General features: G+C 40.8%; 1 protein-coding gene across 1 annotated transcript; it reads right to left on the reverse strand.

The window, feature by feature from the left end:
• Positions 1 to 92: 92 nt before the first annotated feature.
• On the reverse strand, positions 93 to 22292 carry LOC124860056 (probable ATP-dependent RNA helicase DDX41). Its single transcript, XM_047353032.1, has 15 exons — positions 22093 to 22292; positions 14812 to 14907; positions 13429 to 13579; positions 13256 to 13330; positions 13085 to 13145; positions 12856 to 12992; positions 12691 to 12763; positions 12422 to 12575; positions 11496 to 11632; positions 11095 to 11257; positions 9170 to 9301; positions 9012 to 9078; positions 2514 to 2585; positions 576 to 686; positions 93 to 475 (listed from the first exon to the last, which is right to left on the reverse strand). The coding sequence occupies exons 1-15, from the start codon at positions 22117 to 22119 to the stop codon at positions 339 to 341; spliced, it is 1593 nt and encodes a 530-aa protein (XP_047208988.1). The 5' UTR covers positions 22120 to 22292; the 3' UTR covers positions 93 to 338.
• Between the last annotated feature and the right edge of the window lie 353 nt (positions 22293 to 22645).

Below are 22645 nucleotides of genomic sequence, written 5' to 3' on the forward strand. Positions count from 1 at the left end.
CCCTTTGTATTATTTTGCAACCACATCAACTTCCTCGTTCAAAAACTCAAGTGAAACTTTTCCAATTGTCAATACAAGACAAAAAGATCATATCAAATATGTAGGTTTTATTTACAGTTCAGACGTTCCCAGCAGTGTTTTACAAAGACATTAATAACAAGCAGCTCAGAGGAAAAGGTACAAACAAGTAATCCTTTTTGTCTAACAAGCCTGTACAAAATACGGGGCAATGACAAAAATATACTTCCCCAATTCAGTGACATTACATGTTAATGTACAGTTTCCACAGAAATATTTTCACCCTTATCAGGACAACTTGTATTCTGGTGAAAAAACAGTTAAAAGTCCATCGAGCTATGGGCCAGGTAGTCTTTCCGACCAATGTTTGTGACTTGCTTGGTCTGCATGGCCTCCAGCTTGGGACAGTCAGTAATACGATGGCCGAGACCACCGCAGAATGTGCAGCCCCTCTCCCCTGGGAAGACACAAGAACAGGAAGTGTTACAACTGGTCTGCTAATACTGGACCTTGGAATGAAGCTGGGTCAGGAATAGTGGGTCAGGAAAGTAACTCACCTCCGATGTCCAGCATGGTCTCATCGCCTGTCTGGAGCACCTGGAGGACCGGAGGTACCTTCTGCTTGGCTTCAACCAGCAGAGCTTTCAGATCCATTAACACAGACTCATCTGTTAGGAGACATAAGACACACACTGGATTCAAGTGTGAAGAGGCCGGCTAAGGTCATTTTACTAAACTGCAATGAGATTCTTATCCCTTCAAACCTAGCTGGTACCAGCCCTCACAGTTTTCTGCAGCTACATTAAAAACTGCATTTCGTCTGTCAGCTTTTTCATGCTGGTCATTACATCATCTGCATATACTGAAGACAGGAAGCGATATCACTCCCCCCAGCACAGGGTTATAATACAAAGCATTTTTGCACAGAAAGCACATGTAAGACATCTAAAACTCTTCCATATGATGATTCAAACGTAATAAATATCACATTCAGGCTTATTACAGTGAATAGCCTCTTGATATTTTGCATTTGAGTTGCTTTGCGTGCTTCAAGCCTCTAAACATTGAAAAATATTCTAAAAACAGCTCATGGTGAACAGATTGACTGTTTCTCAGAACCAAGCACTTCATGACAGTGTACAGAAAACAGCAGTGATGTGACGGTGGTGAAGAAAACGGCTCTTAGAGCCGGCTCTTTGAAGTGAGCGACAGGAGACAGCTCCTGATTGGGAGACGTTTTATCCCCGCTCTCTTCACTCCATCTCTTTTTTCCCCCTGTCTGCACTAGCAGAAGGGTGGAGGGTCGGTCATCCCTGCAACATCTTGAGCTAGGCTGCTGTTACAATTAATGGCCTCTGTTTAATGTTGCTGCTGATGATGGAGTTCATATAATTGTGAACTGGTAGTTGCATGGTTTAAGAAACACTGGATTCATGCTGAAAATGAGATACTGATGGCATCTTGGTCTCGCTGCATGTTATATTGATAATTCAAATTCTGTGTATATTAAAGCGATTTAAGTAACAAAAAAAGAGCCGTTCGGGAGAGAAAGATCGGGCTCTTTTAAGTGAGCTGACCCAAAAGAACCAGTTCTCTTAAAAGAGGTAGAGTTCCCATCTTTAGAACATTGTTACCTGGGTCGTAGTGTTGGGTGGATTCTAATGTCTGGAGGCAGAAGTAACTTAAGGATTGATGTCCTAAAATATATGAGGAAATGACCAAGAAGATTCTGCAGCTCTTTCATCACCCGTTGGCAGTGCATCTTCCTGGAGTATTCACACCCTTCGAACTGGTTCCAGTTTGTCATGTCATGTCCATGTCATGATGAATTTATATTCAGTCCACTTTAAGTGGATACCACTAAATAAAATACAGTAAAACAATTGCCTTCAGAAGTCATCCAATTAGTAAATAGCTGTGTGTAATTATTGCTCCTATGAATACATTTGTTCTAGGAAGGCCTCAGTGGTTGGTTAGAGAACATTAGTGAACATGGAGACCAAGGAACATCGCTGCCAGGTTAGGGAGAAAATTGAGCAGAGGTTTGAAGCTGAGGTAAAATATGACACAACGGCCCACGCTTTGAACATCTCATCGATCACTGTTCAGGTGTATGGCACAAACACAAGCACCATCATGCTGTGGGAATTCTTTTCTTCAGGGTTGGTCTATCACAAAAAAATCCAGATGAAATACACAGAGGTTTGTGGTCGTTAAAAGACAAAATGTGAAAATGTTCCAAGTGGCATGAATGCTTTTACAAGGCACTCTACTCTCCCTTAACCTGATGCACACAGTATCTACCTTTTCCTTTTCTACTGTAAAGATGGGAGAAAACCACAAAAACATTTGTAATATTTGCAGCACAAACGTAAAAGAACAAGAAATTTATGAGGAAATCTTGGTCAATCGCATGGTGAAGTATACCCAAAGAATTAAATAATTTATCTGCAAATTTCATGAAATAAATCTTTATTTTAATAAGGTTTTCTTACCACAGCCCTTATTGATGAACGTTGTGGCAATACCAGTCTTGCCTGATCGTCCAGTTCTTCCTATTCTGTGGACTAAAGCAAAAAACATTTTGACAAAGCAGTTTAAAAGAAGTCCAGGCCCAACTGAGAACTACATAATGTGAGAAATTAAAAAGTTCAAATTATTTATCAACATACGCTACTCACAAAACGTTTATTATATTTGGCTTTCGAGTGAAATTTCAGGAGGAACCTAACATGTACTTTAACCTTTACAGCTGAAGTTAATGTGACCTTTACTAAACCTTTGAATGCACACATCCAACTGTTCAAAGTTTCAGTACTTTTTCAACAACTTTCTGTTTGCTAACAAGGAGCTTAATGTAAACTCATAAACACCACGTTTATAATTTTGCCAGGTTTGTTTCACTCACATGTCGTCTCCATGGCTCAACCCAAAAACAACATTGCCGAAACCCCCTTTCCCCCCTCCCGTCTCCCCCAGACTCTCGAGATAACACATTCCCTCCCAGAAGAGGTTACCAATCTCCCTCTTTTTCTTTAAATAAAAACTAACAATAGATAAGAGGTTTACCTTGGCTAATAAAAGTCACAAAAAAAATGATCAGAACATAGTAGCATTTTAAAAGCTACAACCAAATGAATGTTAAACAGTGTCCATACATAGAAGCATAAGGGGGGAAGCACCTTTCTTAGTCAAACAATCAGCGAGTTGTGATTTTGCTTTTGACCAACACACCTCTTTGATTTTTTTTTATTGCATAAGTTCTTTAATACTGCTTATTTCTAATCTTAGTCTCTTTTCTGTGACTTGTTTTGTCGACTTAAGTGCGTCAAACAGGGAATGGTTATCAGTAACACAAGTGAGGGGAAGAGAGTTGAGATCTACTGTACCAGTAGTGAGCTCGGAGTAGCGCGTAGCTAAGAACATTGGATTATCAATATCATCTGACATGGCAAGGGTTTCTCCAGCTAATATGCTTCTTAGATTGCCAAAACAGAGGGGAGAATTTTCCAGTTTTGTTTTCCATTAGGACAATTAAAGCCCCTCCCTGTCTACCCCCGTCTGGAAGATTGCCCAGTGAAGCATCACTGAAGATAACTAAACCCTAGTTATTACTGTTGCCCACATGTTGAAACCTAAGTTTAAGTTTGTGAATCACTTTGTTCACATCATGTAGGGACTGAACAGTAGCATTCTTAATGTTGGATGCCAGGCTACATGTGTCAAACATAACATCTGGTCTAGTCTCTTTTGCAACCCATAAGATCTGTCCTATTTTGGACCTTAGTTGTTCTCTCTCTGTGTCATTTAGTGGGTTATCTCGCTGTACAGCTCGTGATGCCTGTAAATGAACTGTTTGCAGGTTGTCAATGTAACTATGCTGATGCACCTGCACCACATCACCCAAAGTAGCAACGTGGATCCCCACGTAATGAAAAACTCTCATGCTCTTCACGTCCCACATGAAAAGCAGACTTAAGAACAATAAGATTCTGCTAATAAAACACTGCAGGATCAGCTTTTGACATTTTACCACCAGTGTCCAGCATAAGTTCTTTGACCTTGTACCAGTAGAGGGAAGCATCCACAAGCCCATACACACATGTCTTTAGTTCCTACAAAGCATTATCCACGCCCGCTTCAGGTGGGGGACGAATATAAATGTCTCTCGAGAGTTTCATACTCTGCAAAAAGCCAGACTTAATATCCAACGGATGAACTTTCCGGTTGTTTTGACAAATCACAGCCATCAGCAGCCAGAGTGACTCCGATGCACATGTGGGAGAATCTTTCTGCAACTCTTGAATATTAACTTCTTCAAAACCTCTCGCCACAAGGCGGGCTTTGGGAATGAGTTTCTTTCAACGTACAGACCCATCTAGTTGAAACACATTTTTGACCTTTGTCTGTGACCTCCTCGCAGGCATTGTTATTTTTCCAGTTTTCAATCTCTTGCTGTTTAGCAGCATCAAAAGAGATGTCTTTGGCAATGAATAAATCAGTATCTGTATTTTCACATTCAGTGTGAAGGTTATCAACCTGTGACATGTCTAATGCTTGTTTTTGTCCCTCACTGCCATCTGGGTCAAGATGCTGTACATTTTACCAGTTTTTGTATCGCCCCTTGGCTTTCCCTGCTCTACCTAAGACTCTGGCAGTGTGCTGAGTACCATCATCTCTGTTAGTAAATGTGACTGTCTGACCTGTTCTCAGTTTAATGTAAGTAGAACCCTGAATATTAGTTACATCACCCTCTGTTTCAGTGTTTGTTTCATTAGTCTGTCTGACATTTCTTTCATCTTGCTCTGTGCTCTCAGTGATTTGTTCTTCTCTATAAACACTCATTTCATCATCTGAACTCTCTGACACATCAGTATGAACCATGCCTTCATTTTCTCTATCATTTTCAGTAACAGTAGTAGTGGTTTATCCTCCCTTTGTACGTTCACTTTATTTAGCCTGGACTGATTTACTCGGACAAGAATCCCACCATGTCTTATGAACACTACAGCTCCATCCTGACCAATAACTACACCAGGGCTCTTCCATTCTATACTATCTGCACGCTTGTAGTACACTTTGTCACCTGTCTCATACTTTTCATCTGTAGGCCTTATGCTCTTCTTATTCTTTCTGCGCAGTCCACCTCTGTGAAGGCTCTCCTTGAAGCATGCAGGGCTGCTAAGTGCTGTCCTACTCTAGTACTCATAGAAGTACCCTCTAGAGCTGGTAGTTTATCAGTCAAAACAGAAGGGAAATTAGGACTGTGACCAAACACAAGCTGATGTGGGCTATAACCATGCACAATGATCATACTGTTTTTGGCCATAAGAGCCCAGTCTAGAGCAGTTTGCCAACCACATCCATTTTCCCTTTTCACCTTCATTAGGATCTCAATCGGTGTCGTGTTGTGTTTCTCAAGCAGTCCGTTCCTCCAGGGACTGTATCCCGTTGTAGTCTTTGTCTCAATGTTAACGTTTTCTGCCATGTCTCTAATTTCCTCATTGTTGAACTCTCCACCGTTGTCTGTGTAGATCCGTTTGGGAGCACCGTGTACACTTATCCATGTGTGGATGAACGAGTTGACGATCTCAGAGGGTTTCTTGGTCCTCACAATGTTTCCAGCGCTGAAGTGTGTGAAATGATCGATGATACCATACGCCTGGTTCCAGCCCATGTAAATCCATTGCCACCGTCTCATTGTATTCTGAGGCTAAGGGCAAACCAACAGCAGGCCTGGGGTTGGTCCTGCTGTATCTCTGACATATCTCACAGTCCTGAATAATCTTCTGTAAAACAACTGAACAGTGTTTGTCAGTATTTTCAGAGCTGTGGATGAGCTTCTGCAGACGATCTGCGGAGGTGTGGCCAAACTGCTTGTGAAGCTTCAGGAGAACTTTTTGCTTCTCTTATATAGACAATCCTGCTGTGATGACAAGGACTTCACTTTCATTGTTACTCATTTTTGTAGTTTCATCTCTAATGTCCACACAATAGTGTCCAGAACTAGTGAACTCAAGAGGAATGTTTTGTTAGAACATGACAACTCTGTCATTCTCCAGACTCTCACGGTAACACCTTCCCTGCCAGAGGAGGTTAACACTTAACGGGGAAATGCATTACAGGTGTTTGATCAATGAATTGACCAATACATTTCCTGTTTCAATCAGAATTGGTATCTAAGCAGTCCTCCTCATCATGCTGTTCACATTCTGACATCAAGAGACCAAGACGACACCCAACAATTGAGCAACATTAACTCGCCATTGCGAGGCTATAAACAGGATGTTCTCAGACGGAAGTGGCCACTGAGCTTAGAGAGTCACAGAGAGTCATCAGCAGGTTGCAAGAGATACAAAAAGACTGGAAGAGTCACAGAAAGGGATAGAAGTGGACATCCTTTAGCCACATCCCACACTGATGTGGAACAGGATGATGAATGCCAACACCAGGCACATTTAGAGGAAGTGAGAAGCACCCGAGTGTCACGTCAGACCACTGAAACCGTTTAGATCAGTGTGGTCAGCATGCTAGACAACCTGCAAGGGTACCTGACCACACCACCCCTCACAGGCATCATCGTCTTGCATGGACCAGGGAGCTTTTACACTGGATGAGGGACCAGTAGGCCTCAGCACTGTTCTCTGATGTAAGTCAATTCACGGTGAGCAGAAATGGTGGCCGCTAACAATGTTGGAGAGGTCAAGGAGAGCGCTATGCATCAGCCACTGTTACCAAACAAGCCTTTCGTGGTGGAGGTGTTACAGTGTGGACAGGTGTGTCTAGTCAATACAGAACTGCCCTACACTTTGTGAAGGGTACAGTGGCAAGCGCATACTACCTGAATAACATCATTAATCCAGTCATAGTGCCCCTGCATGAACAACACAGCCCTAATTTCATCTTCATAGACAATAATGCTCCAACTCATTGAGGTCGCCTCATTAGGGAAAGCCTGCTGGAGACTGGAGTATCTCGAATGGAGTGGCCTGCACAGTCTTTAGCATAGACTGGAATCCCATAGAGAACCTATGAGATCAGCTGAGTGGCGCCTGGAGGCTCGTAACTCGGTACCCCAGGACCTCAATGACCTGAGGGCCGCCCTTCAAGAAGAGAGGGATGCTGTAGCTCAGCAGACAATAAGTTGACTTTTGAACAGCATGAGAAGTTGTTGTCAAGCTGGAACTGATGCTCAGGAACACATGATGCGTTTAGAGACATTGATATGTTTTGTTGTGGTATACCCAGCAATGTTGTTGGCTTTTGTTTCAATAAATTGTTTAAGATGAGGAAATCACCATAGCAGGCTTCTACTTAAATGCTCCTACGTTCATCATATACAGGTCCTTCTCAAAAAATTAGCATATTGTGATAAAGTTCATTATTTTCTATAATGTAATGATGAAAATTTAACATTCAGATATTTTAGATTCATTGCACACTAACTGAAATATTTCAGGTCTTTTATTGTCTTAATACGGATGATTTTCGCATACAGCTCATGAAAACCCAAAATTCCTATCTCACAAAATTAGCATATTTCATCCGACCAATAAAAGAAGAGTGTTTTTAATACAAACAACGTCAACCTTCAAATAATCATGTACAGTTATGCACTCAATACTTGGTCGGGAATCCTTTGGCAGAAATGACTGCTTCAATGCGGCGTGGCATGGAGGCAATCAGCCTGTGGCACTGCTGAGGTCTTATGGAGGCCCAGGATGCTTCGATAGCGGCCTTTAGCTCATCCAGAGTGTGGGTCTTGAGTCTCTCAACGTTCTCTTCACAATATCCCACAGATTCTCTATGGGGTTCAGGTCAGGAGAGTTGGCAGGCCAATTGAGCACAGTGATACCATGGTCAGTAAACCATTACCAGTGGTTTTGGCACTGTGAGCAGGTGCCAGGTCGTGCTGAAAAAGGAAATCTTCATCTCCATAAAGCTTTTCAGCAGATGGAAGCATGAAGTGCTCCAAAATCTCCTGATAGCTAGCTGCATTGACCCTGCCCTTGATAAAACACAGTGGACCAACACCAGCAGCTGACACGGCACCCAGACCATCACTGACTGTGGGTACTTGACACTGGACTTCTGGCATTTTGGCATTTCCTTCTCCCCAGTCTTCCTCCAGACTCTGGCACCTTGATTTCGAATGACATGCAGAATTGCTTTCATCCAAAAAAGTACTTTGGACCACTGAGCAACAGTCCAGTGCTGCTTCTCTGTAGCCCAGGTCTGGGGAATGCGGCACCTGTAGCCCATTTCCTGCACACGCCTGTGCACGGTGGCTTTGGATGTTTCTACTCCAGACTCAGTCCACTGCTTCCGCAGGTCCCCAAGGTCTGGAGTCGGCCCTTCTCACAATCTTCCTCAGGGTCCGGTCACCCTTCTCGTTGTGCAGCGTTTTCTGCCACACTTTTTCCTTCCCACAGACTTCCCACTGAGGTGCCTTGATACAGCACTCTGGGAACAGCCTATTCGTTCAGAAATTTCTTTCTGTGTCTTACCCTCTTGCTTGAGGGTGTCAATAGTGGCCTTCTGGACAGCAGTCAGGTCGGCAGTCTTACCCATGATTGGGGTTTTGAGTGATGAACCAGGCTGGGAGTTTTAAAGGCCTCAGGAATCTTTTGCAGGTGTTTAGAGTTAACTTGTTGATTCAGATGATTAGGTTCATAGCTCGTTTAGAGACCCTTTTAATAATATGCTAATTTTGTGAGATAGGAATTTTGGGTTTTCATGAGCTGTATGCCAAAATCATCCGTATTAAGACAATAAAGACCTGAAATATTTCAGTAGTGTGCAATGAATCTAAAATATATGAATGTTAAATTTTCATCATGACATTATAGAAAATAATGAACTTTATCACAATATGCTAATTTTTTGAGAAGGACCTGTAATATGACTGTAGCATAAACCTTTTATGTTTTCTATAAATTTCACCCAATAACGAAATATCCATACGTTTTTCTGAGAGGTGTATTTCCTCTTACCGTAGTTTTCTATCTCCTCAGGCATGTCATAGTTCACAACATGCTGAATAGCTGGAAAATCCAGACCCTTCCTGCATTCGACATTGGAAAGATTTAACTCATGAAAAACGTCAAGAGGAATCGACCCCAACCCTTTCAGTGAAAGGAAAAAAACCTACCTGGATTACATCCAAGCTCGCAGCTCCGGCCCTGCCCACATTAATAGTGATCGGTTTGACCAGAGCACTCTTGGCAAAGTTCTGGATCTTCTTCGGCATAGTAGCACTAAAAAGTAGGGTCTGTCTTTGTCCCTAAAGCAGAGAGCAAAAAAAGGACGTTTTTATTTCACAGTCGGAGAAAACATTCAGCACCAACAGACAGAGTGCAGCAGCTGGAACGTGCACAACGTGGCTAATTCTACATTTGACTTAGAGGATGAATCTTGCTTCCTCTGAGAGCTTTAGGAGTGTGAGAAAAACTACAAGCGTTAAGAAGCACAAAATCAGAAGAAATATGAAAACGTCAGGAATGAGAACACAGTTTGGGCTAGCCAACAATAGCCTAATCCAGAGGGCTGTCATCAGAAAGCATGTAGATGTTTCTGCATAAATAAAAACTTATTTTAATTAGTAATTAGAACATTAAACAAAGTCTGTCCACTAAACAGAGGAAAATGAAAACTGAAACAAATGAAAATGAACACTCCAGATTTGAGCATCCATCTACTTTAACTGCATTTCTCCAGGTCACTTCAAAATGTCCTTAAAGGACCTTTTAGCTTAAGCTCAAATAATCCTTTATTCCACACAGCTGGCGTCGTGGAATCTCCAAAATGTGAATGTTTCATGAGCTTGACAAGTGTTTTGCTCAGAGTTGTGTCTGTCAATATATATAAAAGTCTTTTGTATATAAATAATCATAGGTTGTTAATTTAGGGAATCAGAAAGCATTCAAATAATTCACAATATGCAACAACTTTGGATACTGATTAACGTGTTAAACCTTAAATACGTCTTTTATCCAATAAAGAGCTACATGTTTAAAAGTAGTAATGTGAGCTGGGTTCAGACTCAAAAACGCAGAACCAGGAAACCCACCAGCCTGGCCAGAGTCAGGACTGATCACCCTGTTTGGTTTGGTTTTGATAAAAAGTTTTTGTTTGCAGTAAATCTCTTTAAATGTTCCACCCACTTCTGGACCGACAGCTGTCAGGATCCAAGTGACCTCTGGCTGTTGGAGAAGAAAGGCAAGCTATTCCTTCAGCTGAGAAAGAAAAGCTGCTGGGATCATTTCCTATTTTACCACTTTGGGTGGTGTGTGTTGTTTAAAATCTAGCACATAAAGAGCAATGGTTATTTAAAAGGTTCGGAGATGGGACTGTTCTCTTTAAGAGCTGTTGCAGGCATTGTCTGAACTTGGCACTGTTACTAGTTTACAACATTTTGTGGTTTGTTGTTTAAAATTCCCACAAAAAGCACATAAAGAGCAATGCAAATAGCTTTGAAATGCTCTGATACCTGTGACTGTGCTTCATCAGTAGTTTTTATAGTGAGTTATATCTCAACTTTTGTTCCTGTAATTTGAGGTCATCCCATTTTTATTTAACAATTTTATAAGCACAAAATAGCTCCTTTTTAATTTCATTTGTTTTACTTTCTATTGGAGATTTTTGATCCCCAATAGGTTACTGTAATCTTATTTGTCATCTACTATCCTGCAACCTTTAGATGCATCCCTTCTCCAACACACCTGTTTTAAATGGATGAGTCATTACCAGTCCTCTGCCAATAAAAAAAATGAGCCGGTCATTTGATTCAGGTGTCTGGGAGAAGGGATCTTGCATCTAAACGTTTGATTCTTATATTATCTGTTTTTTGTTTTTTTTGCTTGTACTTCTTATCAACATAAGAGAATAGAGTATTGGCTCCACGTGATTTTTCTGACTATCTTTAGTCAAAGTGTGATGTCTTCTTTAAATGTTTAATTATTGCTCGATTCAAAAGGGAAATAATTAATCTCTCAGACTGGCTTTTAATAAAATGTGAAATTGATTGCTTTATGAGTCTTAATTTAACATTGCTTTTTTACACTACAAGTGCCTCACCTTAAAATAGGAAAATATGGTCCTGATGTCTTCTTCAAAACCCATGTCAATCATTCTGTCTGCTTCATCCAGGGCCAAGTAGCGGCATATGTCAAGACTGACCATCTTCTTTTGGAGCAGGTCCATCAATCTTCCAGGGGTGGCAACCATCATGTGGACGCCACTGAAAACAATATGACAAATAAAAAAAAAAAAGAAAATTTCTCCAAAAACACAGAAAGCTACTCTGCTTTTGACATTGTACTTCGTAACGTTGGTTCTCAGATCAACAATGCTGTTTGTAGGAACCTTTTCTTCAGTGTCTGAGTTCCTCTCAGAATGACGTAGCTGAACTGTGCCCGTCCAAATGGCACAGCGTACAAGTTATTAACCCGCCGAACAAGTCAATCAATCTTACTTACTGCTTCACCACCTCCATCTGCTCCTTGACAGACATTCCTCCGATGCAGAGGGCTGTGCGCAGCTGAGGAGCTCCTTCCTCTTCCAGCAGCTTGCAGTAATACTCTATGATGCCATGAGTCTGCCTCGCCAACTCTCGCTGGGGGTAAAAAAAGAGGTTGCAGATGCTTTATTGTATAACATGTTTTTCATAAGCATGGCTTATAAAATTAAGGTTTAAAACTGAAAGAAAAGGACAGGGACAAAGATAAGGTGGAAGCTTAATTTTCATATTTTTTGTGAATCTCGCAATCTAATTTGTTTTCGTATTAATCAACCCAGATGTTTTACAAATTTATGTCGGACACGATGAATATACCTACAAAACCTATTGTTAGAGGACCAATTTATCAAAAGTGTAACACTTGTATACCTCAATGTGAAATGCTGGTGTTGTTTCTTACAAAAATATGTTGCTAATCAAAACCCTTTGAAACAAGCGAAGTGGTTTTAAGTATGAATGTGCTGACAAGTTTATGACCGGTGAATTAAAATAAACTATTTGCAGAGCATTACCACATTTGGGGGAGCTCACCAACTCCGGATGAAAAATACTAGAGATGCACTGATCAGACAGATACCGATATCCGGTTTTCTCTGAGGTGTGACCTCTCTGTATATATGTTGAACTGAGTGTGTTCATTATCATCAGTTTCCACATTATTTTGCTTCCACTTCATCTAATTTGTTTGCTACAGGACAGTGGGCACAGTTTTGTTTAAATGAATATTTACAGTAGAACATTTCTCTGTAGAAACTTGCTTTATAAACTACAAATAGAAATAAATAATTTTTAAAGCCATTTACTCCACGGTTATTTGTTAAGTAAAGTATCTGAACTGTTTCTGCTGTATCTTCAAAGAAAACAAATGGGCCTGGCGTGTCTTACTGAAGGACAGATGATGAGTCCATATGGTCCCTCCCTCTTGAAGAAAGGCAGACGTTTCTCCTGCTCAAGGGCGAACATGATGATTGGCAGAGTGAAGACCAAAGTCTTTCCTGATCCCGTGAAGGCGATGCCAATCATGTCTCGACCTGATAGGCTACACGCAAACACGGTCAGTCCATCAACAGTTTTACGTGCCTTAAATCCTAACAGAGAACATCGCATACTGTGTAATACAGCATTTGCATCCCAGTACCATGTACGGCACTTACACTGTGGGGATTCCTTGAATCTGAATTGGGGTTGGATGGACAATCCCCTTCTTTTTTAAACCTTTTAGAATTGCTGCAAATTTAAAAACAGAAATATGTCAACAGTTGGGAGAGATATAAAACCACTGAAGGGAGTTTTTTGTGTGAGGCATAGTGAGGCGTCACCTGGTGGAAACTTCATCTCCCTGAAGCTTTTGATGGGAAGAGGGATGCCTTCTCCATCCACCAGGATGTGAAATTTTTTCCTGACACGTTCATGTCTTGTGTCAGGCATATTTAGGATGTACCGTGGTGCCTTCCAGCTATGAAAGAATTTCCATCAGGTTAAATATGCCCCCCTGGAATTATCTTATAAAGACAAAACGCTTATAAACCATAATTACTGAGGGCTCACCTTGTTTTAATTGGGTCATCATATATGATACCTTTGGCCATTTCCTTCACAGACATCAGAGCTAGCAGAAGGGAGTTAAAAGTTTGCACAATTAGATTTAAGATCCCAAAGTGTATATATTTCACTACAAAACTTGTCTGACTTCTGAGGACATGGTAGTGTTAAATGTACCTCTGCCCTCAGCCACGCTTTCCAGAATCTTCTCTTCCTCTTTCAGCTGTTTCTCTTTTGCAGACTCCTTACGAGCTGAATACACAAACAAGTAAAAACTGTTACAGGTTCTATACAGTCAATGCAGAGGAAAAGAAACAACTGTTATTGCATAGAGCAGATCTGTTCTGAACCTTCTGCTTTCTCTTTGAGGTGTTGATGTTGGTCGAGGAGACTAATATTCGAGCGTGGACCAAGGCCCTCTTCTTCATCCCTCTGTTCCTCTCCGCTATCCTTCTGCTCGTCATCCACGGCCTTTCCACGCAGACGTAGCATCTTCTGAAGCTGCAAACATTCCGAAAGCTTCACAATGCACTAACCCAACAAAATATAACTGCACAGCTTTCAGGCTAAAGTTAAGCAAGCGACAATAATGGAGGCATAACTTGACAACAAACCTTTTCTTAATAATACGTCAAACTCTGACAAAGAACAAACTTTTTTGTTTTGGATTCAGCTTATTACAACATTAATGAAATGAAAAGAGGAGCGCTGAAAATGTTTTGTATGTTTTGCCACTTTTTATCATTTCCAAAACTCTAGGAAAAAAAACAGCTGTCACTCAACTTCCCAAGCATTTGACCAAAGCCTCTTCTCTTCATCATTTATCTCCTTCCCCTTGGCAAACTCTACATCCATTTTCATTGCTTTGCAGATCACAGTCAGCTCTACATTTCCACCAAACCGAATTCCCTACTCCCTTCTTCCTCCTTCATCACCAGTTCTGCATATTGTCACTCACGCAATCTAAAACAGCCTCCGCCCCTCCCTAACCCTTCTCACCACTTCTTTCCTTGTTCACAGCCTCGCTACCTCTCACATTGATTACTTTAACTCTCTCCTCTTTGGTCTTCCTCACAAATCTCTCCATACGTTCCAGATGGCTCAAAATTCAGCAGTTTGCTTTGTAACAAAACCCCGATCTTTCCACCACATCACCCCTGTCCTTCAGCAGCTAAACTGGCGTCCGGTTAACTTCAGAATAAAATTTTAAATTCTCCTGTACACATTCAAAGACATTCACAACCTTGCCCCTCCTTATCCGTCAGATCTCCTGCACACTGCTACCCCCTCCCGTTCCTTTAGGTCATCCTACTCCATCCACCTCACCGTGCCTTCTAGCCATCTGAGCACCATGGGGAGTAGAGCATGCAGCTTCTCTGCTCCCCAACTCTGGAACTCTCTCCTACCAGATATCTGTAATACTGACTTTCTCCCTCTGTTTACATTAAGAGTCAAAACTCAGTTGTTTAGGAAATAATACTCTGTAATTTTATTGCAATACAACTGTTGTTTTTTCTCTTTTATTTTACAATGTCCTTTAATGACATGCAAGGCACTTTTAAATTAAATCTATTATTATTATTATAAAAAAAGAATTTGATAAATAATATTAGGAACAAAGGTCAATTTAATGTGGTCCTGTGGGACAAGAACCTATTAGCTAAATCTGAAGACAGCGTTTGCTCTCATTTCTCTCTTACCCAGCCTAGCATTACTAGAGCAAGATAACTCACCATTTGTTGTTTCCTAATTTTGACCGGTACATAAGGGACATAATCGTCATCCTCTGATTCTTCTGAGCCTGACTTTTCTTCATCTTCATAGGATCTCTGTGAAAAAACAAATAACAAATGCCATTATAATCAACGCCTTGTTAGGGAGTATCTTTTTTTTTTTTTCAGTTTTCCTGAAGGATTTAGGCTCAGCAATAAGCCATAAATATCTTTAGATGCAAATGATTCAGAGAAAAAAAGAATATTGTGGCTGAATGATTTATTTTAGAAATTTATATTCAAGGAATCTGGGATTATAGCTACAGTATAATCACACTAAAGAATAAAATGATTTATAAAATAATTTTGGTTTGAAAGGATGAGTGAATACATGGTTGGATAAATGACAAATAAACAAAACAAACAGGCCAATGGATGCCTTCAACATTCACAATCAGACAAGGAATTAACTTTGGAAATATAAATATTTTTCCACATTTTGTTTGCTTTTTGCATACTTTCCCAAACCTTTGTAGGAAAATCTGTTCTTGTTATAGTTAAGGAATAATTGACCCCTTTAGAAACAACTCGGGTTACCTCGTGGACACTTCATTAATTTGTACTTTAAAAATGATTGATGGTGGTATACAACGTTGTTTCTGTGGTTTTAGTGATGTTTTGGTAATTAAAGCTGGCCCAGCGGAAAACCAGTCATCAAAACTCCAAGAAATACTGTCTCAGTACTCTTTCTTGTACTTCTGAAAAACATTATCGTGTCATTTGTCTAGAATGTTTAGATGCAGTGACGACAGATGAGCATCTGAGTGTTAAAAAAGAAAAAGAAGGTAATCACTAATAGGAGGCAGGCTCCTTGGTTTAATTCAGAGCTGCGTACTTTAAAGCACAATGTTAGAAAATTGGAGAGAAAATGGCGTTCTACACACCTAGAGGATTCCTACTTAATCTGGAAAAATAGCCTACTGTTGTATAAAAAGACACTTCGCCAAGCTAGAACAGCTTATTTCTCATCATTAATAGAAGAGAACAAGAATAATCCTAGGTTTCTCTTTAGTACAGTTGCTAAACTTACACAGAGTCATAGCTCTGTTGAGCCATCCATTCCCTTAGCTCTTAGCAGCCATGACTTTATGGGATTCTTCTTAAATAAAATTGATTCTATTAAAAATAAAATCTTTGACATACTCCCGAAGACGATTACTTCATCCTCAGCAAGTGAGACAACATTGGAAATAACTGCAGAACCTGATTTGTGTTTGGACTGTTTTGATCCTGTGAAGCTTCCTGAGTTATCAGAAATATTAGCTTCATCTAAACCTTCAACTTGTATGTTAGACCCAATCCCAACCAAATTATTTAAGGAAGTGTTCCCTCTGATTACCAGCCCCAGTTTAGATGATTAATCTATCTTTAGTAAATGGATATGTACCACAGGCTTTTAAGGTAGCTGAAACCTTAACCTCCTGAAGAAACCTTCGCTTGATGGAGATGACTTAATACAGGTCCTTCTCAAAATATTAGCATATTGTGATAAAGTTCATTATTTTCCATAATGTCATGATGAAAATTTAACATTCATATATTTTAGATTCATTGCACACTAACTGAAATATTTCAGGTCTTTTATTGTCTTAATACGGATGATTTTGGCATACAGCTCATGAAAACCCAAAATTCCTATCTCACAAAATTAGCATATCATTAAAAGGGTCTCTAAACGAGCTATGAACCTAATCATCTGAATCAACGAGTTAACTCTAAACACCTGCAAAAGATTCCTGGGGCCTTTAAAACTCCCAGCCTGGTTCATCACTCAAAACCCCAATCATGGGTAAGACTGCCGACCTGACTGCTGTCCAGAAGGCCACTATTGACACCCTCAAGCAAGAGGGTAAGACACAGAAAGAAATTTCTGAACGAATAGGCTGTTCCCAGAGTGCTGTATCAAGGCACCTCAGTGGGAAGTCTGTGGGAAGGAAAAAGTGTGGCAGAAAACGCTGCACAACGAGAAGAGGTGACCGGACCCTGAGGAAGATTGTGGAGAAGGGCCGATTCCAGACCTTGGGGGACCTGCGGAAGCAGTGGACTGAGTCTGGAGTAGAAACATCCAGAGCCACCGTGCACAGGCGTGTACAGGAAATGGGCTACAGGTGCCGCATTCCCCAGGTCAAGCCACTTTTGAAGCAGAAACAGCGGCAGAAGCGCCTGACCTGGGCTACAGAGAAGCAGCACTGGACTGTTGCTCAGTGGTCCAAAGTACTTTTTTCAGATGAAAGCAAATTCTGCATGTCATTCGGAAATCAAGGTGCCAGAGTCTGGAGGAAGACTGGGGAGAAGGAAATGCCAAAATGCCAGAAGTCTAGTGTCAAGTACCCACAGTCAGTGATGGTCTGGGGTGCCGTGTCAGCTGCTGGTGTTGGTCCACTGTGTTTTATCAAGGGCAGGGTCAATGCAGCTAGCTATCAGGAGATTTTGGAGCACTTCATGCTTCCATCTGCTGAAAAGCTTTATGGAGATGAAGATTTCATTTTTCAGCACGACCTGGCACCTGCTCACAGTGCCAAAACCACTGGTAAATGGTTTACTGACCATGGTATCACTGTGCTCAATTGGCCTGCCAACTCTCCTGATCTGAACCCCATAGAGAATCTGTGGGATATTGTGAAGAGAACGTTGAGAGACTCAAGACCCAACACTCTGGATGAGCTAAAGGCCGTTATCGAAGCATCCTGGGCCTCCATAAGACCTCAGCAGTGCCACAGGCTGATTGCCTCCATGCCACGCCGCATTGAAGCAGTCATTTCTGCAAAAGGATTCCCGACCAAGTATTGAGTGCATAACTGTACATGATTATTTGAAGGTTGACGTTTTTTGTATTAAAAACACTTTTCTTTTATTGATCGGATGAAATATGCTAATTTTGTGAGATAGGAATTTTGGGTTTTCATGAGCTGTATGCCAAAATCATCCGTATTAAGACAATAAAAGACCTGAAATATTTCAGTTAGTGTGCAATGAATCTAAAATATATGAATGTTAAATTTTCATCATGACATTATGAAAAATAATGAACTTTATCACAATATGCTAATATTTTGAGAAGGACCTGTACAGTGCCTTGCGAAAGTACTCGGCCCCCTTGAACTTTTCAACCTCTTGCCACATTTCAGGCTTCAAACATGAAGATATAAAATTCAAATTTTTTGTGAAGAATCAACAACAAGTGGGACACAATCGTGAAGTGGAATGAAATTTATTGGATGTGTCAAACTTTTTTAACAAATAAAAAACTGAAAAGTGGGGCGTGCAATATTATTCGGCCCCTTTACTTTCAGTGCAGCAAACTCACTCCAGAAGTTCAGTGAGGATCTCTGAATGATCCAATGTTGTCCCAAATGACTGATGATGATAAATAGAATCCACCTGTGTGTAATCAAGTCTCCGTATAAATGCACCTGCTCTGTGATCGTCTCAGGGTTTTCTTCAAAGCGCAGAGAGCATCATGAAGACCAAGGAACACACCAGGCAGTTCCGAGATACTGCTGTGGAGAAGTTTAAAGCTGGATTTGGATACAAAAAGATTTCCCAAGCTTTAAACATCCCAAGGAGCACTGTGCAAGCAATCATATTGAAATGGAAGGAGTATCAGACCACTGCAAATCTACCAAGACCCGGCCGTCCCTCTAAACTTTCATCTTGAACAAGGAGAAGACTGATCAGAGATGCAGCCAAGAGGCCCATGATCACTCTGGATGAACTGCAGAGATCTACAGTTGAGGTGGGAGAGTCTGTCCATAGGACAACAATCAGTCATACACTGCACTAATCTGGCCTTTATGGAAGAGTGGCAAGAAGAAAGTCATTTCTCAAAGATATCCATAAAAAGTCTCGTTTAAAGTTTGCCACAAGCCACCTGGGAGACACACCAAACATGTGGAAGAAGGTGCTCTGGTCAGATGAAACCAAAATCGAACTGTTTGGCCACAATGCAAAACGATATGTTTGGCGTAAAAGCAACACAGCTCATCACCCTGAACACACCATCCCCACTGTCAAACATGGTGGTGGCAGCATCATGGTTTGGGCCTGCTTTTCGTCAGCAGGGACAGGGAAGATGGTCAAAATTGATGGGAAGATGGATGTGGCCAAATACAGGACCATTCTGGAAGAAAACCTGTTGGAGTCTGCAAGAGACCTGAGACTGGGACGGAGATTTATCTTCCAACAAGACAATGATCCAAAACATAAAGCCCAATCTACAATGGAATGGTTCACAAATAAACGTATCCAGGTGTTGGAATGGCCAAGTCAAAGTCCAGACCTGAATCCAATCGAGAATCTGTGGAAAGAGCTGAAGACTGCTGTTCACGAACGTTCTCCATCCAACCTCACTGAGCTCCAGCTGTTTTGCAAGGAAGAATGGGCAAGAATTTCAGTCTCTCGATGTGCAAAACTGATAGAGACATACCCCAAGCGACTTGCAGCTGTAATTGCAGCAAAGGGTGGCGCTACAAAGTATTAACGCAAGGGGGCCGAATAATATTGCACGCCAAACTTTTCAGTTTTTTATTTGTTAAACAAGTTTGACACATCCAATAAATTTCATTCCACTTCACGATTGTGTCCCACTTGTTGATTCTTCGCAAAAAATTTAAATTTTATATCTTTATGTTTGAAGCCTGAACTGTGGCAAAAGATTGAAAAGTTCAAGGGGGCCGAGTACTTTCGCAAGGCACTGTATATGCTTCCAATAGGTGAAATTATCAGGCAGCATAGGATACATTTTCATTGTTACGCTGATGACACTCAGCTTTGCTTATCCATGAATCCTGATGAGCCCAACCAGTTAGATAGACTACAAGCATGTCTTGAAGACATAAAAGCTTGGATGACTACATTTTTTGCTTCTAAATTCAGACAAGACAGAATTTGTCGTCTTTGGACCGGAGCCTTTAAAAAAGAAACTGCCTAGTTCATCACTTAATCTGGATGGCATTAAATTGACCTCTGATAATAAAGTAAAAAACCTTGGTGTTATTTGTGACCAGGACATGTCATTTAAATCCTATATTAAACAGGTTTCTAGGATTTCCTTCTTTCATCTCCAGAACATTGCCAAAATTAGAAATATCCTGTCCAGGAGTGACGCTGAAAAACTAGTCCATGCATTTGTTACTTCAAGGCTGGACTATTGTAATTCTTTACAATCAGGATGTCCACAAAATGCAGTTAAAAGTCTTCAGCTGATTCAAAATGCTGCAGCAAGAGTTCTGATGAAAATTAAAAAGAGAGATCATATTTCTCCTATTTTAGCTTCCCTTCATTGGCTCCCTGTTAAATCTAGAATAGAATTTAAAATTCTCCTCCTCACATATAAAGCCCTTAATGATCTAGCTCCATCATACATCAGAGATCTGATTGTTCCATATGTTCCTAACAGAGCACTTTGTTCTCAGACTGCAGGTTTACTGGTGGTTCCTAGAGTCTCTAGAAGTAGAAAAGGAGGCAGATCCTTTAATTATCAGGCTCCTCTCCTGTGGAACCAGCTCCCAGGTTTAGTCCGTGAGGCAGACACCCTGTCTACTTTTAAGGCTAGGCTTAAAACTTTCCTTTTTGATAAAGCTTATAGTTAGAGTGGCTTAGTTTATCTTCCTTACTTTTTACCTCCGCCTTCCTCCCTCCCTGTTGGATGGAGTAAGGGGGAGTCAGGTTTAGCCTAAACCAGCTCAGTTATGGTTGAGGTGCAAACACACCCTCCATTTCTGCTACCTGTATGACCCCTTCTCTTTTCCAATGGTTATAATCAGTCTGACAGAGAGAGGTATCCCAATCCTTGTGGTTTTTAGTATAACAATGGCCATCAGTGGGCTCTAGATGGACAAACTTTATCAGTTTATTATTTTACTTAGTGCCCCTACATGTGGCCCGTTCTGGGGTGGCCGGGCTCTGGCACTCGGTGGTTTGGTCTGGCCTCCCCGGCGGCCCCGCACTGTTCCGGACCCTTTGTGGGGTGCCTTCAGACGGCATTGTTGTAAATAAGCGCTATATAAATAAATAAACTGAAACTATCTGTGTAGTTATGCTGCTATAGGCTTAGGCTGCTGGAGGACATAATGACCACTTTCACCCTCTTCGCTACATTCTCACACTACTCTCCAATTTTGGATTATTTGCTGTTATTTCAGTTTTTAACTTTATGTTCCCTTTTCTCTTCCTAGAAGCTACACCTGGCCTGACTCTGTGTCTACCTGTGACACCTTTCTGGAGAGGGGCATTGTCCAAGCTTCTGCTGGCAACAACTTAATGCTCACCTTCTACAGATGATCCACTTGGCGCTGTCTTTCAGTGTTTAACCCTTTCTTTCTCCTAGATATAGCAATTGACTGAGCTTTTACTGTGACTAACTCTATGTGCTCTCTTTCAGACTCTAACCTTGAAAACTGGCTCAAAGTTTATCTGTTCTTTCTTTCTAGTTGAAACGACTAAAAGAGCTACATCCGCTAACATTTACTTTTCCTTCCCATAGAAAGGACTCCTTGATCAGTGCTTCTGTGTTCTTTTTGTGTCTCTGCTCTGTTCTCTCAAACCCCCAGTCGGTCGTGGCAGATGGCCGCTCACACTGAGCCTGGTTCTGCTGGAGGTTACTTCCTGTTAAATGGGAGTTTTTCCTCTCCACTGTCGCTATATGCATGCTCAGTATGAGGGATTGCTGCAAAGTCAACGCCAGTGACTGTCCACTGTCTCTACATGCTCATCCGGGAGGAGGGAATGCTGCAAGTCACTGACTGGATGCAATCTGCTGGGTTTCCTTAGACAGAAAAACGTTTTATCCAATTTGAATAAATAACTGAATCTGACTGCACTGTTCAATGATTAGGATTAATTGGAATGTATGTACCTGACTCTTGTGAAGTGCCTTGAGACAACATGTGTTGTGAATTGGCGCTATATAAAAAAACTGAATTGAATTAAAGCAAAAATTATACTGTATTTCCGTTATAATAAAAGCAGATACTGATCATCTTTCAACCATCGAAACGTCAACATTACGTGGCTAGCACGGATAACTGACTCTGTAATTGCCGTGTTAATTGTTTAATCCTAATACTTGCTCCATATTGCAAACATACATTTTTACACCTCTCCCGTGGTTTCTTTACATCCGAGTGTAATGTTTGATGTACATATATGTTAAACTGTCATTAAAAAAACTGTTGGTTAGCATGCTAATGTTAGCTTTTATTTAGCTAGCTTCAACCGTTGAACAGTTTGCTTTGAACTTACCTTTAGGGCCCGATTTTCGGTCTCCATTTTTTATATTAACGTAACGTCACTCTGTATACCTTAGAGGTTAGTTACAGATCATATACCAGTAATTAAATTCGCCTAATGTATCAACTCCGCATGTTTGTACAACAAAGCCCACCCGTGTACGAGACGCCGAGAGGGTCAAATCATTCCGACTCGCCTCTTCCAACGGAGAAGACAGCTGTACGGATACAGGTATGAACCAAAATTAAAAAGATAAACACAACATCTGATTTTGTCAAAACTGTATTGTTTTAATCTTTCCGAACGAAAGATTTTTTTTTTCACAGTATCAAAAGTGAATTAAAAAAAGAAACAAGCCAACATACACTTGGCTGTTATTGGTATAGTATAAATCTACATTCGAAACATTAAGATAATCTTTTCTAGTTGAGTATAACCTGGAAAACATCAGAGATGTTACATTAAAAACAGAATTTCAGCACAGATTTAAAATGATAAAAAAAGAAAATCATCCATCTTCATGAAAGCCATCAGGCAAAAACATTGATACCGGTGTAAAACCTAA

This window comes from Girardinichthys multiradiatus, chromosome 23, assembly GCF_021462225.1.
Source record: "Girardinichthys multiradiatus isolate DD_20200921_A chromosome 23, DD_fGirMul_XY1, whole genome shotgun sequence".
Lineage (NCBI taxonomy): Eukaryota > Metazoa > Chordata > Actinopteri > Cyprinodontiformes > Goodeidae > Girardinichthys > Girardinichthys multiradiatus.

Excerpts from the sequence above, each read along its gene's own strand:
- LOC124860056 (XM_047353032.1), bottom strand. The coding sequence starts at position 22,119 with ATGGAGACCGAAAATCGGGCCCTAAAG. Across the intron at positions 13,146-13,255 it reads AAGCGTGGCTGAGGGCAGAG|CTCTGATGTCTGTGAAGGAA; the intron begins GTACATTTAACA and ends CCCTTCTGCTAG. Across the intron at positions 12,993-13,084 it reads GATGACCCAATTAAAACAAG|CTGGAAGGCACCACGGTACA; the intron begins GTGAGCCCTCAG and ends ATTCTTTCATAG.